Genomic DNA, 18,538 nt, shown 5'->3' on the forward strand with positions numbered 1-18,538 from the left:
CAGAGTAATGAAGGATTCCTGTGAGGTAAGGAATCCGCAAATGTCGTGGGGAAGAAAAATTATACCGCTGGTTGTAACGGTAATACAAGCTGACCCGATTATTTTTGTTGTTTAATCATCATTTGTTGCAGGTCATTTCTCCAGTCCTTATGTTGAATTGAATGCACGTTTATGTGAGATTTCTTGATTGGGAAGAGAGGGAAAAAAAATTGGAGCATAGTTAGCTAACGCTGTTGTTGCTTTTCCATTTAGGTCTCACGCAGGTATGTGACTGTGCCACACTGTTTAGAGAATACACATTGTTTTATGTAAAGCTCTGAAATATTTTTCTGTATTCCTTTCGTTCTGGAAATTAAAGATGCAGATTATTTGTGTTGAGGTTCTTCTATTTTGTTTGCATAATTTTACCACTATATGATCACACTGCCAATGTAAATGTAATCCTCAGAGTAATGGAGGATTCCTGTGAGGTCTCACGCTGACTGCCCACGACAAAAAACAAAAAACTTTCTAACTTGTTGCCTTTTTGTTGTGAATGCAGACCAGAGAAGACACTACACAGAGATCCCACATGTTTACAAGACATTGTCAAAAAAAAATCTCCCCCAACTGTGTTTATTGATGCAACCAGTTCAGTTGTGAAAAAACTGCTGAGACCAAATGGCAAATCTGGCCATATCTTGCTTTATCAAGGTATTCTGACAGAAAACAATTGCTCCAGTGTCCCAGTGGTGCAAATGCTGGTTAGGTGATGACAGTTCTGGAGCCCCTCTTCCTTCAGAAAGGTGCAAAAAATACCTGAAAGCCCAAATTGCTCAAGACTCCATCATCACTCCAGATGAACAGACAGAGGAAAGTGAAAAAGTGGATTCAGTTGATGAGATCCAGACTGACCTATGACAGTGGGTAACAGAAATATGTGAGGAGAGCAGGTCACTTGCTGCAGCAAACAGGGATAGAGATAATATTCACTTTTCCCTGAGCTTATTCCCCATATAATAATACTGGCAAGTTACTTGCCACTCTGGACAGGAATAATGGTCCCTCTCTTCCAAAGCACCAGGATCACAGCAAGTTCAGCCACTGTAGAAGTGTGGTCGCACATTTTTGAAGCCATCCTGATAACCTTCTCCCACCAACGATGTGGAGATCCAACCCTTTTAGATCCAATTAAAATCAATACACTCAAAAAGATGCTCTGTAAAAGAGTAGAATTCTTGGAACAGAGTTTAATACACTGAATCATATGAACAGCAGGAAAAATACATACAGACATTTAGCAAGAAAATTACATAGCAGAAAGCAAGCAAAGCAAAACCCCGGGGTGTACAGCCTTAAGCACAGACAGTAGAGCAACACAGAGACGGACAGGAAGTAGCAGCAGGAGAAAAAGAGCTGGGGGTGTCCTCTGGTCCTCTAGGGACCAGAGGACCAGTATCCCCGCCCCCTGCTGCTGGGTAACTTTCCCACGCGCCCAAACACAGCTGCAGGGGTCAGGTAGCGGCTAAGGTCTTGGCCAAAGGCCAGTCAGGACTCTGACTACCCCTTGCTCTGGCTTATCACAATAGGTCATGACACGGTCAAACATCACACATTAATCCTAATTATTACATCTTATACAGCAAGTGGCACAATCTTATAACATATAATAACATAGGTTACATGCTTTCTCATATATAAAAACACTTCAGTGTGGGTTCAAAGTATGTGTGTGTGTGTGTCTGTGTGTGTGTGTGTGAGTGATTATATCGTATGATATTTTATTGTGATGTGTTCAGGATCTCTGTTACAATGTTACTGTTTTGGTTGTGCTGCATGAAAGACGTTGAGCGTGTATTAGGGAAGGTTAGTTACCGGAGAGTAAATTATTCAGGAGAACTCTCCCCTTACATTAACTGCCCTGTTACTGTACCACCTTAATAAACCTCGGTGAAGCAAAATGTCTTGTGCTTAAAACTCTACATGAAAGTTAAAATATATATGTTCAGTGCACATAGATATATAGTGTATATAGCTACATAGTTATACATATCATACAAAAATCCACCACAGAAGCTGAGTTCAAAAACATAAAACAGGGCCTTTTCAAACATGAAAACTTGCCTGTTCGAGTCGATTGCTTTATTGCTCGTCATCTTTCCTTCATCGAGGGAAATGTGCAGATTTGTTCTGCAAAAGAAAAGACCAAAGACGAGGAAACAGTGGGATCACTGAAAGTCATAGATGCCAATTCTGGATCCATGACGACTCACAGTGCAGAAGACAAAATAAAAATGGATGCTCACCCATTTGTGGGATCTGATGCTGCCACAAACATTCCTCCGACTGATGAAGATGCAGTTGAGAACTGGAGGGGCTGTTCCACCCAAAAAAAGGAAGACGACTTCCTACCTCTCTCCATGTACCGAATAGCTCCATACAGACGAATCTTTTGGGGCCAAAAGAGTGAAGGTGGGATTATTAAAAAATGGAAACCATCATCAGCCTATGAGATTAGGGGAATCAACAATCTCTGTGCTCAATACCTGCATTTGATGCATTTTTTCAGTGCTTGTGTTGTGCCTTCTGTGACAGCTACACATTTCACAATGTTGTTCTGAAAGACATTGAAAACCAAGTCTTGCAGCTGGTGAAAGCCATTGCCACAGATGGTGTGACCCAACAAACATACAGGAGGGCAGAGCTGCTTAGTGTAATGTTTGAAGCTGTCCGGTTGAGGTCTGGTGAAATCCAAATCAATGCTCAGTGCAATGTCTCTGCTGTAATTGCTAAGGCAATGAGGAACATATCAAGTGTTTATTTTACAAAACACTGCTCTTCACAGCACTGCTACCTCAGAAAAGGGATGAAAAGGGAAGAGCCATTTGTTTGTCCTGCTATCTGTGTCCTCAAAGAGTCTGGTATGGCTCATCTTGGCACTGCTGTGGAAGCAGGACTTGGCCTACCTGAGTCTACCTGCCTCAGGCCACTCTCCAATCAATCTCTGTGTCCATCAGAATTCAAAACAGAAGACAGCACCACAGGAAATGAGCTCTGTGCAGGGACAGTTACTCACAGCTACAACATTGGAGATATCGTGTGGATTGATACTGACCTTGCAAACCAAACAGAATTTCCATTAAGTGAATTTCCCTCCAACCTGGTTCTCCAAGGAAAGTCGTTCACTTTGAGGGCATTAATTGCTTTCCATGGAAAGATGACTAGTGGTGGTTTGGGGCATTACACTGCATACTGCAGGAGAGCTCCATCTGTGTCGGAGTTCTATGATGACCTGGGAAATGGAGTGACAGGAGCATCTGAAAAGAAGAAAATACAACCCCATGCTGTGTTATACACAGTATAATGACTGTTGCATGCATTTTTCTGTTTTATTTGGTTCATTACAGTTACATGTGTTCAATATGGCTAGTTTCTTTTATCAGTAAGTTCAGTTTTCAAATAAAGTTAAATTTCAAAATTAAAAATCTTTTTACACTCTTTTCTTTGTCAGTCTGATGTATATTTGCTTTTACACACCCATTCACCTTCACCTGTAGCCTCTTGAAAGTAACCGTTCCATTTTCTGTCAATAATTTTTTCTGTATTTGTTTTGTGTTGACCTCATGGCTTAGGTCAGGGGTCAACATCCTTTTCAGTTCAAAGTGCCTCTTTTCCCCTACAAAACGTGTCTAGAGCCTAAAAAGAAGAAAGAGCTGATAAATATCTAGAAAATGAGTTGTTGTATCGTGAAAGCTTTGGAAATGTAAATAAAAATGTTTATCTTTAGAATTTAGAACAAAATGAATCATCTAACCTTTAGAATGGCAAAAAGTATTTGTTAAAATGAAGCCAGCTAAGTGAGTCCTTTCCATAAAAATGCAAAATTAGGAAAGATGGGCAACCAACCTGAAATTTACAGCAAATAGTTTTGAAGCTAAGAAACATTAAATCACTTCTAAAAGCCTTGTACATTCTGTGAATAGCCAATGCAGATATTTCATAAAAAACAAACTGCTAACAGAACCCCTTCTTGTTGTCTTTATAATAAAACATAACTTACTTGCTCTTATAAGAGCCACAGTGGAGGGGCCAGAGAGCCACATGTGGCTTTAGAGCCGCAGGTTGATGATCCCTCGCCTAGGTGCTGTGGAATATTCAATTTTCTACATGTAGGTGGCAACCTATCAAAAAGCATACTCAAAATAGCACTTGAAATTAATGTGAAAGCAAACACATATTTATTTTCTGAGACAGCTACATTGATACAGAATCATTGAGACAAAAATAATTTCGGTATACATGAATCATTTCACATGTAACTCATAGTTTTCCACAGAAAAAAATAAAAACTTTCGCCTACCTTGTGTACGTTTCTGGTAGCATCAGAAATATCGACCTCTCCGCTGACTAAATTGGTTTACTAAAATGTACGGAAACACACAAAACATTCTTAAAAATAAATACGCAGCAAGCCTAAAAAAGTGGACAGTCTTCTATAAAAGTGCATAACTCCACAGCTGCTGAAACTCACTACCACAGACATTGGTGTTATAGCGTAGGCCGTAAGAATTAAAATCGTTATATCTCAGAAACCATAGCAACACAAATGATAATTTTACCTGCACAAATCAGCACAAACAAAGCACTAACTGCTCCGCCTATTTGCCTTTACGTTTCAAGTGGGTGGGGGGTCAGCTTTACTCTGCTGTGCCAAGGTAGGTGTCACCGACAAAATTTGTTCCCCCTGCGTCGCGAGCATTCGCTGGGAACGGAGTGCAGATCCAGTTTACTCCGCCTCCATTACAGACAATTAATCGTGGAGGTGAAAAAGTGAAAAATGGGTGTCATTACATTACCATTCAGTTTGAGGGTTACAACAGAAAATTATATATTTATTGTTCTCATATGGTATCGGATGGGATTATTTTAACAAACGTAGGACATTTTGCCTGATAATTATTTTTATCCTCCTGTAACTTTACTGTATAAAGAGCTAAAACCTCCAAAGTTTAAGGAGCAGTTAGTCGTTATAAGAAGTGTTTGTGAACTAAAAATCAAGAATGTGGGATACTGTTTGTCCGTGATTTGGAGAGCCCAGCATGTGCTCCCGACGCAGGGGAAACAAATTCTGTCGGGGATCCGCACGACAGCTGTTGTGCAGGTGAAGCCAAAGGCAAGATATGCTTCATCATATGTTCTAGTCTTTGGCTTGGAAGGAAGTTGGTTTGGAAGCATATTTGGTGATGCTTCAGCCTCTGCTCTGCGTTTGTGTGGGAGCCCCGTCAAAAAACCTGTCCATTATGATAACAGTGTCCAAGCATTTTTTCTTTTTAAATTCAACACTGTTGTGATACTTCTCCTCAAAGGTATAGATATTTTTAATAACTGCCGTGTTTCTCAGTAGCACAAATTATCCTTTAAATTTTCAGTAGAGGGAATGAAGTTGTTTTCTGCATTCATGTTTTGATAATGAAATGAGAAGTAGGTCAACATTATCAGTGGAAAAGCAATAAAGCCAAAAATGTTTTAATGATGCAAATAATGTTGACAGAAATATTCACAGTAGTAATGTGTAAATCCCTGAGTCATTTCATGGGGGAACATAAGTGTGAAGTACTAATGACATACTGCAGCTTCCAGCGTCACTGTAATACACCCAGTATTTTGCTTTTGAGTGCAAAACAGTGTGACCTTGCAACTTTTCGAAACTCTAAAAAGGAATGTGTAAATCCCCGAGTCATTTCATGGGGCAACATAAGTGTTGAAACTTCTACACCTCCGTTACACTGCCATAAAGTCACAAGCAGTGGGAATCTGCTGTGTCTTGCAACCTCAAAGGTTTGTTGATCTTATTGCGGTGCTGACTGGAAATCAAACCCTCGTCTCACTTGTGCGGAGAGGTCAGGAATTTAGTTTTTCAAGTCAAAACTGCCAACCGTCTTTGCTCATAAGGGTAGGAAATGTTATTTTTTTTCCACGAATAAACCACACACAGGGAAAAAAGCTGCACCTCAGTAACCCAAACCACTTCCTTACATTTGTCCCTACTTTAAACCGCAGTCCCCTCAGCAGACCTAGTGAATATGAATGCTCAACCTCAGCTCTGTCTGACAGAAAACAAGCATGGCACTGCATAAGTCATACAGATCTGACACAGTCCTCTCTGTCTCGTCCGTCGGAGAGTATTTTGAGATAAAGTGGAACGGGATTAGGGGAAACGGAAGTGGTTATGCAGGCAGAGCCAGATGGTGAAATGAATGGAAGTTTTTATGCTTTCCATATAATCTAAGCAAGCATTAGGGTAGCAAATACGGAAGGAAGGAAGAAGGGTTAGGGTTAAGAAGAGCAGAAGATACAGGTTGGAGGAGGAGTGAAGCAGACTATGTGAGTGTCTCATAGCAATGACAGGGTGAAGAACTTGCCTGTGCTGGATGGGAATGCGTTATATTTTAACCTTAAGTGTATAATCACAGGGTTTGGATAAATGGGCCCTAACATTTCAGTGTTTTCTTGTCTAGTGCTGATAAACACCTACGCTCACACATGAGTAACAGAGCTTTGTGTTTTTCAGTATATCTCTATTGTGAAATTATGACTCAGCAATAATTTAGCAGTGTTGGCTTGATATTTTTCTTTAATATTTTAAACCGGACAGATTAAAATGATTCACTGATTTCCCAAGGTACCAGACAGACTGTGTATCAAGGGCTTAATACTCCAGCAGCACTTGTAGTTGTGTCTCTTGATGGAAGTAGGTGAAGTTGTGCCAGAAAATTCTACTCTGTACAATATCAAGACAGGATTACTTTACAGGTCATTTTCTGGATTTATTTCTTTAATTTTCGGCGTGTTAGTAGATATTACTAAAAAGAACCAATGCAAGAAATACTTTCGAGGTCAAAAGGCGACATTTCAGTCCTTCTTCTTCTTTTTCTTCTTCCTTTTTCTGCTCCCTTTAGGGGCCATCCGCCCACATTACACCCGATCCCTAGAATCTTTCTCTGTCCACCAACCTTCTGCATGTCCTCCTTCACTACCAACATTGGGGTCATTATTCAATAAAAGTTGTGCATTACACATTCCTTATACTTTTCTTAAAAGTAATGGAAATTGTTGCTTAATTACTCCCCAGAGAAAGTTACTTGGTAAACTACCTATTAGATTACTTTTACCTTCTGTATTCTGTAACATGACCTGAAATGCATTGTCACATAATAACCAGTCGCACAAGCCAAACACAAATCTGTTTTCTAATGAGGATCTTTATTGGGGGTCTATGTGTGACCACAAAACTGCAAAAAAAAAAAAAAAAGTTGAAAAGCAGCTCAAAGAGACTTCAAAGCGATTGTCACTGTGGAAACGTCCACTTCACCCTCTACACCACAGACTTCAGTCACTGCACAGAGACCTGCCATCTTCAGAAGTTTTCTGATGACTCTGCAGTGGTTGGGTGCATCAGCAGGGATGATGAAACAGAGTACCGGCCTGTGGTCGACTCCTTTGTCACGTGGTGTGAGAAGAATCATCTGCAGCTCAACATGGCAAAGACCAAGGAATTGATCTTAGACTTCAGGAAGACCAGGAAACACTTGACCCCTGTTTCAATCCAGGGGGTCAATGTTGACATTGCGGATGACTATAAATACCTCGGGTTATACATTGACAATAAACTGGACTGGGCTAAAAACACCACAGCACTTTACAGGAAGGGCCAGAGTCGTCTCTATTTTTTGAGGCGAGTGAGGTCCTTCAACATCTGCCAGACAGTGCTAAGGATTTTCTACGAGTCTGTTGTGGCCAGTGCGATCCTCTATGCTATTGCATGCTGGGGGAGCAGGCTGAGGGTCGCAGATGCCAACAGACTCAATAAACCGATAAGTAAGGCCAGTAATGTTGTGGGGATGGAGCTGGACTCTCTTAAGGTGGTGTTGGAGAGGCGGAGGTTGTCCAAGATAAAGACAATGTTGGATAATACCTCCCACCCACTCCATGACATGCTGGTCAGTCACAGGAGCCCGTTCAGTGAGTGACTGAGATTTCTTACTTAGTGTACTGTCTGTCTTTGTTACTGTTTGTACTGGAGCACTGTAACCAAAATAATTTCCCCTAGGGATCAATAAAGTATTCTGATTCTGATTCTGATGCAATACCACTACTAATATCACTACCATCTTGTAAACCTTCCCTTTCTTCCCTTTTCTGCTGTCATTCAGTCACAAATCACGCCTGAGACTCATCTCCAGGCAGCAATTTTCTGAAGCTGAAATTCTACCTTAAATGAAAAAGGATAACATTTATAGGTTAAATATTGCCACCTTAGTTCTCTTTAAATGCATTTTTTGCTGTCTTTGTGCTGAAAAATGGTACGTGAGCATCTGTAACCACATGAGTTTCACCCACATGCACAGTCATAACTTCCATTGACGTCACTCTGTGGGTCACTTGAAGGCAGTGCATGTCATGTAAAGTAATGAATTTTATGATAAACTTGCAATAAAAAGTATAATGTCACATGACTGTTCTGTGAAGAAAATGTATTGAGGCAAAAGTGAGCTTTAAACAAGAATATGCAGACTGTAAAGCATGGCACTCAAATTGTTTCCTAATCCAAGTTATGTAGTAACTTGTTATTGAACTGCTGTTTTTTCCTCCTATATAGTTTACATCAAGCACAGCATCACTGGGGAAATGTAACACATGTTTAGTGTCTGAGGCGTGCCTCTGGTGGCCTTGAGAAAAGACAGATAAGAGGGACTGAAATACCTGAAACCAGGAGAATTAGGGTACATTGATCTGCCAGCGAGAAAAACAGAAGGCATGCAGCTTTTCCTTCTCCTGATTCTCTCTGGAGGGGCAGGTATAAAATCTAATTTATAGATTCAGATGATGGGCACTCAAGTGCCACCAGTGATTAAGGATAGGACGCCAATCCACTGATAAAATAATTAATTTTATTTTGCGACTTATTTACTTATTTACAGGTGCGCTGAAAGGAGATAACAAGATTGTTGGAGGATATGAGTGCCCCAAGAACTCTGTGCCCTACCAAGTGTCACTCTTCACTGGGTACAACTTCTGTGGGGGGGTTCTTATCTCTGATGAGTGGGTGCTCTCTGCTGCACACTGCAAACCAAAGTAAGGCACACAATCACCATCAAGCCTGAATGCAAGCAGCTTTAAACTTTAAAATGTCTTTTTTTTAGTGTAGAAACAAACTCTCAAAGTGGGCTTGGTTCTTTCAGCTCAAATCTAGAAATTCGTCTGGGGGAACACGACATCTGGGAACCTGACGGGACTGACCAGCACATCATGTCTGCTGAGTTTATTCGCCACCCTGACTACGATTCCCGCACACAGGACAGCGACATCATGCTGATCAAACTGAGTCGACCTGCCGCTCTGAACAGCTACGTGCGTCCTGCTGTGCTTCCTTCAAGGTGTGCCAGGTCTCAGGATGGGGGAATCTTCGTCCCAGCGATGAGGGCTGTAAGTTAAACTGTGCTATACGGCCTGTCTGTGTTAGATTGCTTGAACAGGCAGTCAACTCAGGTATTTTTAAAGATATTGATCTGTTTGTGTCTTTGCAGCAAGATACCCAGATACCCTGCAGTGCCTGGAGGTCCCTCTCCTGAGTGATGACACCTGCTTTAATGCATATCCTTTCCAAATTACTGAAAACATGATCTGTGCTGGATATCTGGAGGGAGGGAAGGACTCCTGCCAGGTAACATCAAAACAGGAAATGTTTATGCACCATGATAAAAAGATGAACCACTGAAAATCATTTATTTTAATTCCAGGGTGACTCTGGGGCCCATTGATGTGTGACGGAGAGCTCCAGGGAGTTGTGTCGTGGGGGGCACGGCTGTGCACAGAGGAACAAGCCGGGGTGCACACAAAAGTTTGCAATTATGTTTCCTGGATTAAGAACACAATGGCATCTGGATGAACAGAAAAGATTCATGCCAGCTGGTTAACTTTAGTAAAGTCATCTACATGATGTGTGGTGTGTACATACATGTCTGTTTGTGCGTCATTTGAAGTTTCTAAAAAGAGAACCTTGTGCCTTGTGCTTAATATTTTCCCACACACGCGAGTTCTCTTTTAGACCTTACCTTGCAGTAAGTGACAGGCAATGTGCTAAAACAAGTGTGTCCAAAGTATTTGGCTTTGAAAAGCCCACTTGTGTGTAATTCAAACTTTAGTATGTAAGACTGTAAATCAAGATGTCACGCAGGAATTTTATACAGTGTGTGACACATGTAGCAGCCTCCCATGCCATCACAGCATTTGCAGTTACAAGCCCTGACTCAAAATGGCTTTACAATGAATCGGCACACAAGTTTCATGCTCAGGGATGTCTTAGTAGTTAAGGAGCAAACCGAGCACTTAAAGTCAGGCAACAATAAATCACAAAGAGCAAAATATGCTGCCACACTCCTCTCTGTGGGTTGAAACTGTGAAGCATGTTGCACATAGGGCGACTCTCCATAATCACTGATTATAGTAGAGTGCTGCTGCAAATGTGGTACAGTCAGTTTCATGATGTATCGGTTTAGCGTTAATGTTAACCAATCAACTAAAAAGTAAGCATCTGTCACAGCAGCACAGCACCAGGTGCACACATGGGAATGCTTGATTAGAAAATCCTGAAATGATTTAAGTGGATTTCGGTTTCCTGGGTGTGGCGCAGAGCAGCTGAGTGAGTCACCAGGCACTTGCTTGACCACCACATAAAGACCGGGACCTAACAAAGTTTCTGAGGACTTTTATCCTCCTCATAGCCTCCCTACTAAAACAAAAAAACCAAATGCGGTACGGCATGTGGAGGCTGACATGTTTTTTAGAAAACATGATCCTGGCCAAGATGTTTATTCTGGCAACACAGCTGTCTGTGTTTTGAATCCATCTGGAATTCCACAAACCATGTTTATGAGCTACTTAGAGGTTATGGCAGGTTGGTAAAGGCATCTTCATCCATCTGCAGTGCGCTTTAGAGGACACTTTCTTGATGTGGCCACAAACTAATGCAGTTTAACCATCAGTAACTGTAAGGATTAGTCAGGCATATGATAGAAGAAACCAGTTTAGCCATGATCTTTTCATATAAACTCAGTTATGAAAAGGGATGGGAAGCAAAGGAAAAAACTGAGGAGCTGAGTGGAATAAAAGTAACATGTGAAAAGCTTTCATGAACACTAAATGTGTGCATCTTAATATATAATAACAAAAACATTTAATAGAGACGATAAATTGAACTGATAAAACCATAAAAACACAGCTTAATGTATACACTGATATCAGAAATCAGTATCATATGAGACATTGGCACACAGCTGGACTTTAGGAGAAGTTTAAATCGGGAGCATTGTTTGAAGAAGTTTCTGTTTGAACCAATAAATCTGCAGCACATTGTTGGAAAGATTCAAAACCATAACCACTAAGTCAAGCCTGTTTACCACCCCATAGCACGCATGGGCTCCCTGTGTGACATCAACTTCCCCGTGGCTGCTATTTGAGCATATTGATGGCTATGGCCAGCTCAGAGGGTGTGGACCATCATCAGTGGTCAACAGAGTTCCCTTAAAGAAACTCTCCAGGGATGTTATCATGTTTAAATCAAGAGTTGTAGGCAGCTGTGGAGTAAATCATCTGGGAGAGTTTTCTTCTTCAGAGAGGGCAGACAAGCTTTGTTTTCAGTTGTGACACCAGCACCGAACACACACACACACACACACACACACACACACACACACACACACACACACACACACACACACAGTCTGCCCACTCCTTCAAACGCTATCCTTGACCCCTGTCATCACATTTTTAGCCCTCCAGTCAGAGATGTGCGGAGGAGTCGAGGCAGCAGCATTTACCAAAATTAGACATCCTCACCTTGGAGTCTCATTTTCAAAGGAGGTCAATATGTTGCAAATCTTCATCATTTGTAGTCTTGTTAAAGCCCAACAGCAGCTGTATTTTATGATCCCATATGCTGTTTTCTTTCCTTTGTTTGTTTTGTTTTTTAGTATTTTGGGTTCTTTTAATATGAAAACATAGCGCAATGTAACCGGTATCATATACATTTTTTTTAAAATCACAGCCTCGACCTTTTTTTTTTTTTTTTTTAACTTGGCTTGTGGAGTTTCAGAAAAGAGCCACAAGAGGGCAACATCTAACTGTGAACAAAACCTAAATTGAGCGAAACTCCTGCACACACGGTCACAATAGCTTCTGTAAAACATAAAAACTTAATAAGGGTTTTCAGCTTCAGTACTTACAGCTTCGAACAGCCTGATATGGTTCTTACACTGTTAGTGGATGGAAAGCTTACATCTGCACGCTACAAATCATTGTAAGATCAATTGTCACTGTAACTGGCATTAAGTTCGGTCTCATTGATAGACTTTGACTGTTTACATTTATCAGTTGATTGTCATTAACAAAAAAACGGGTAGAGATTTGTCATACTTATAACACGTATGACACATTAACAATAAAAAAACAGTTAAATACATATTTTAAAAAACAACAACAATAAGCAAACAGATAAATAATGTTCGGGACTCCGCGACCAGCCTTTAACAACGTCGGCTCCTGTGAAAAGCCCCTATAATGGGAAGCTTGGGAACTCCCTTCTTTACAGCAAACGGCAGACTGGTCGGAGGTCACTCTCTACACATCTCCATGGTAAAGAAAGAAAACAAAACAGCTGTATGAAATCTGCACAGTGATGCCCTCATGTTAAATGGACCACCGCCTTGCTCCTGACGCACGACTGACTCAGCGAGGTTGCGTGAGCGTGAAAATATAGGAGGTCCCCCCTCCTCTCCTAAAACGAGTACACTTTAAAACTCATGCATTTCAAACCAAGTTCTGAGACAAGGAGAACTCCTGGTGGATATCACATAATTCTACATGCAGCCAGTGTTAACATCAGGTAGGGTTAAAAATGTGTACTTTCATTATTTTATTCATGCTCTTATTATTATAAATTGTTTTAGCCTATTAACACATGGCTAAAATTCATTACTATTATTATTATTATTATTTTTATTATTATTGTTATTATTATTATTATATTATCAACTTTTCTAAACTGCTAATGACTGTGTATTATTATTATTATTATCATTAGTAGTAGTAGTAGTAGTAGTAGTATTTGTTTTTGGTTGGAAATTACAATAACATTTGACCTAAGGGGTTTAATAATAGTATATAGTATTATCCTATATTGAAATTTTTATATATAAAATAGAATTAGATACACCAAAATTAAAAAAAATAAAATATGATCAGTTAATTTTTCGTATGCTTTCGCTCAGTAGGGCACAGTTCTTATGATAACACCTTCTAGGATTGTCAGCCATGATAACTTGATCACTGGTTAATACCGTGGAATTATAGATAAATTCTGTGGTGTATTTTTTTCCCCTGACTGTAGCTTGATAATGAGTCCCACAAGCATTTTGCAAAAAACATATATTTTCACTGAATTCTTTTTCTCCCAGTCTGAGTGTCTGTGTATATTCCAATGGCTAAATTTAATAGTATGACAAAGAGATCTGCTCAGAAAACTTTCAGTCTTTAACAGATTTTTGTCATGTGCTGCTAAACAGAAAACATCTTTCACTGCAATGTGTAGACATTTTGATTGACAAGCTGTCCTGACTCTATTTAAAGTTTTACTGATATGTGTTGTCTGTATCTCCGTAGGTGAAATAAATGGAGCTAAAACCTTTATTGAAGAAGCTGGGTTCAATAATCCGCGCCATCCTCACTTTTGTCTTTGCTTTGGCCGTCCTGGGTGTGATGGTGTGGGCCTACGTTCAGGGCCATCAGCTGCTGTCGTCCATGTATGGAATCATTTCCTTTGGCATTTATGGACTCCTACTCTCACTCCATGTGTTGGTCCAGAGCTTGTTTGCCTTTGTTGAGCACCAGAGAATGAAATCTCGAACAAAACCATGCTCCTATACCAAAACAATCGGCTTCACTATATCGGCTTACCAGGAGGACCCTGTTTATCTCAGAGAGTGCTTAAACTCAGTCAGGGCCCTCAAGTATCCCCCTGAGCTGCTGCGCATCATCATGGTGATAGATGGGAATTCAGATGATGACCAGTATATGATGGATATGTTCAAAGAGGTGTTTGCAGACCAGGATCCGGGCTACTACGTATGGAATAACAACTATCATACCTGGGATCCCACCCAGGTCCAACATGATGAAGAAATTGGCTCAGCAATGGAAGGGGATGCTGATTATGTGGTAGGAGAGGATCCACAGAGAAAAGAAGTAGAGCGCCTGATCCAGACCAAGAGATGTGTGTGCATCATGCAGAAGTGGGGAGGCAAGCGGGAGGTGATGTACACAGCATTTAAAGCCCTGGGGCCATCGGTTGATTACATACAGGTATCTACTTTTACTTAAGTGTTTCCTTTCTTATTCTTTTATGAAAATAAAAATGAAATGTTTCCAATTTTCAATGACGTTATGTCTCATTTTTCAGGTGTGTGATTCAGATACTAAGCTGGACCCTTTGGCCACAGTGGAATTGTGCAAGGTATTGGAGAGTAACCCCAAGTATGGGGCTGTAGGAGGGGATGTGATGATACTCAACCTTAAAGACTCTTACATCAGCTTCATGAGCAGTCTCAGGTACTGGATGGCTTTCAATATCGAAAGGTCCTGCCAGTCCTTCTTCAACTGTGTGTCCTGCATTAGTGGCCCTTTAGGTAAGGGGATTTTTTTTGTTTGTTTGTTTTGCAAAATATTATTATATTAAAGGCTTAAAAGCGTTGATGTAACTCATTGTAACCAACATCTTTTGAATTTGTCATTTCTTGTACTTGTTCATGCAGGTCTGTATAGAAATGATATCCTTCAGCAGTTTCTGGAGTCGTGGTACAATCAGAAGTTTCTGGGAACTCATTGTACATTTGGTGACGACAGACATCTCACCAACCGTATGCTGAGCATGGGATATGCCACTAAGTATGTATTTTCTAGATATTATTAGGCACAAAAATTACATAATAGGGCTCAACAAAGCTCAGTAGCTACAATAATGATTCTACAACATCAAACAAGCAGGTTCTAAAGGTCTGTTTTTTTTACCCTTTTCCTTCAGATACACTGCTCGCTCAAAATGCTACACAGAAACACCCGCTCAGTTCCTTCGCTGGCTCAACCAACAGACTCGCTGGACAAAATCTTACTTCCGGGAGTGGCTCTACAATGCAATGTGGTGGCACAAGCACCATCTCTGGATGACCTATGAATCCATCGTGTCAGGTATTTTCCCCTTCTTTGTCACGGCCACCATAATCCAGCTGTTTTGGACAGGCACTCTGTGGGACATCCTCTGGGTTCTGTGCTGCATCCAGCTTATCGGGCTGGTGAAAGCAGTCTATGCCTGCATCCTGCGGAGAAACATGGTGATGGTGTTTATGTCACTTTACTCAGCTCTCTACATGACCAGTTTGCTGCCTGCTAAGTACTTTGCCATTCTCACGATGAACAAAAGCAGCTGGGGAACATCAGGCAGGCGTAAGATTGTTGGTAACTATATTCCACTCCTTCCCCTGTCGGTGTGGGCTGCAATTTTATTAAGTGGACTCGGTTACACCATCTACAAAGAGAGCAAAGAGGACTGGTCAACTGAGGCTAAAAAAATGGAAACTAGATTTCTTATTTATGGCTGTGTAGCCTATGTATGCTACTGGGTTCTTATGATGTTCCTCTATTTTGTGTGGTTCCACAGAGCATGTAGAAAGCGTTCTGGAAGTTACAACGTGAGCGTATAAAGCTGGGCATACACTGTGCGATTTTTTTCAGTCGCGTTATTCAGCTCCTGCTCAAACTGTACGATTGAATCGCAGGGGTTAGAAGTTTGTAGGTCACGATGCAGGGTTTCACACTATACGCCCCGATGCTCTGATGCGACCTAAGTGCTCACACTGTGCGTCCATAACATGAAGTGATAACATGAAGCTTATAACACAAAATCTGTCTCTCGCTCTCTGTCTTTCACTCACACAGACACACACACCACCACCATCAACTTTTCTAAATTGCTAATGACACACATTGACCAGTCAGCTGTAATTGAGCAGCAATGTCCATCCAACTATTTTCACGGCTGTTGTGGTCGTGATAACTTTGTGAGGCCACATCGAAAAGGCTCAGATGAGCTTGCCAAAGTTGGGTATCCATCGCTTGTGTCCAGATCACACGCTGCACTGCTACGCTACTCTGTCATTTTCACTTCAGTTTCTGTGTTTGTGCGTGCAGAGTGTGAGAGGTTGCGCGAAATCTGCTCGTGGCACTGCTTCAACAGCACAATACCCTCACAAGGCGTGACAGGATTTCAAACAGGTTTGATTTTCTTGCGACCATACGATTGCTGATCGTGAGCTGGTCGTGTTAGTCGTGTTAATCGCCTGTCATTTACTACATGATGCACGACACACGATTAAGGCGAAATTTGGGCCGATCCCCAAAACTGAAAATTCGTCTCAATATGGGGCCAAAAATCACACAGTGTATCCTCAGCTTAAGTCTGAAGAGCAAAAGTAATTTATTGAAATTCAAACCTCATGTGTGTATTTATTTTGTGTCACATTATTGAAGGACAGGGATGTTCTACAACGCTGCTAAAGAAATAAAATGGTAACTCAAAAAAAAAGAACAGTACTGTTTATAAGATTGGAGACTGAAGAAGTCTCTTGGATGTGAACGTTATCTGAACGCTATGTCCAGATGAACAGAATCAACTTTTGGAGAAAAAAGAGTAGAATCAAAGAAAAAGAATCAGTGAAAAACATGCAAATCAGAGTGAAAATAATAAAATATGAAAAATTTCTATATAGAGACAAACAATTTATTTATATGGAGATGGTGTTACGTATTCTTTTTTAAATTACACTGAGATGTTTTGTTGTCTCAGGTTCTCTTTGTCAGATGTTAATGGAGGAGATGGGTTTGCATAATATTTATTTCTGATATCTGTATATATATATATACATAAACAGAATTGTGTTTCTTTGAATGTTTGTGTATGTCTATGCTGATAATTTAATTTAATTTTAATTTGACCAACACAACAAGTCCAGAGGTGTGTAAGGTTTCTACAGCATTGTTGGTTTCATTGCACTGGATCCTGGATGCAACTTTCTGCAGCACTGCAAGCTTACTTGAAAATAAATGTTATAATATACTGCAGTATGAAATTAAAACTGTTAAATTACTGCAGGATGAATCAAGAAGGACTTGATTAAATAATGTATCACATTGTTTGCTGTATCGAGAAAAGTGAAGTTGGGATGTACTTTGTACAGTGCACTTTATTCAATGCTTTATTGGAGAGAAAATTTGAGAAAACATATATATTTTTTATGAATCATCTTAGCAATTGTTTGTAATGGCTGGAATTTTTAGGAAAATGTGAAAAAGAAATGACGAAATAAATTTGTTTTATAATGGACACTTTTGTCTTGTGTTAAATCATGTTACCAATGGAAAACTATAGAAATGCTGACTTGGTAAATCAAAGAAACGTGGATATAAAGTTACATAACACAAGAACATTTCCAACATTCCCACATAATTCACAAAGCACCAAACCAAAGTCTTCAAACATCTGTACTGGAAATGCATGAATCCAGGGTGCGACTATAGGGGACAAAAATCAGTCATTCACACAGTGACAGATTATGGTGCAAAGTACATTTAGGACTATAAATCAAACAAAGTTTTTCCAAATATGGCTAGGTAGTATATATATTTTTTCATAGATTCATTCCTGGACTGGAAATTAGATTAGCAGTGTACAGTACAAGTCTGGAAACACCCCTTGTTTCTTTATATTTTGCTTCCAAGGAGACAGTCTTTACTGTATTTCCTATCTTTTTTCCTCTGTTCAGAGGTTACACCAAACACCTTCATGCAACAACACTACAGCTGTACTTTTCCAGTTATTTATAGTAACATTTCCCTACCGCACAGTCCCTGTCCCACCTCCTCCCTGAACCCTGTGCAGCATTCTTCCTTATTCTTCCTTATTTAAATTCCATCTTTTTATCTTTGTCAGTCGCTTCCTTTTCACGAATTCCAGAGTGATCCTACAGACCACCAACAAACACAAATGGTCATGAACAGAACTAGACCAAAAATTAATTTAAAATAAAGTAGCCAATGTCCAAAGAAAAGCACTGAAATACCTTCAGAAAGCCTGGAGACCTATTGCTTAAGACCACTTTAAAAATTACAAGAAGGTATTCAAAAAAGCGGTTAGCAAAGAAAAAGTGGGAGAGGCAAAGTACTGGAAGGCTAAGTGTATGGCAAAGAGAGAGGTAACAAAAGAAAAGAAAGGCTTATAGTGAGTTGTTTGTGAGGCTGGAAACTGAGGAAGGAGAACAGGGCTTGTATCAGATGGCTAGGCAGAGATATGGAGCTGGAAAGTGAACAGGTGTATCAGTAAGATGCAAGGATTAGATGTAGTGAAAGTAGATGAGAAAATACAGTAAAAACTACTCAAAATGGATTTTAATTA

The 18,538-nt window shown here is 40.3% G+C and overlaps 1 protein-coding gene and 1 pseudogene across 1 annotated transcript in view; both read left to right on the forward strand.

The window, feature by feature from the left end:
- LOC116318737 (hyaluronan synthase 1-like) overlaps positions 1 to 15,720 on the forward strand; it is a 53,523-nt gene extending 37,803 nt beyond the window's left edge. The window contains 5 exon segments of the mRNA XM_039619690.1: positions 13,699 to 14,397; positions 14,495 to 14,720; positions 14,847 to 14,979; positions 15,116 to 15,657; positions 15,660 to 15,720. Of these exon segments, the coding sequence (XP_039475624.1) occupies positions 13,708 to 14,397; positions 14,495 to 14,720; positions 14,847 to 14,979; positions 15,116 to 15,657; positions 15,660 to 15,670 (1,602 nt within the window). The 5' untranslated portion in view covers positions 13,699 to 13,707 and the 3' untranslated portion in view covers positions 15,671 to 15,720.
- LOC116318735 lies at positions 2,274 to 9,956 on the forward strand (annotated as a pseudogene).
- Positions 15,721 to 18,538: the final 2,818 nt, after the last annotated feature.

The sequence above is a fragment of the Oreochromis aureus genome, linkage group 11 (genome assembly GCF_013358895.1).
Source record: "Oreochromis aureus strain Israel breed Guangdong linkage group 11, ZZ_aureus, whole genome shotgun sequence".
NCBI lineage: Eukaryota > Metazoa > Chordata > Actinopteri > Cichliformes > Cichlidae > Oreochromis > Oreochromis aureus.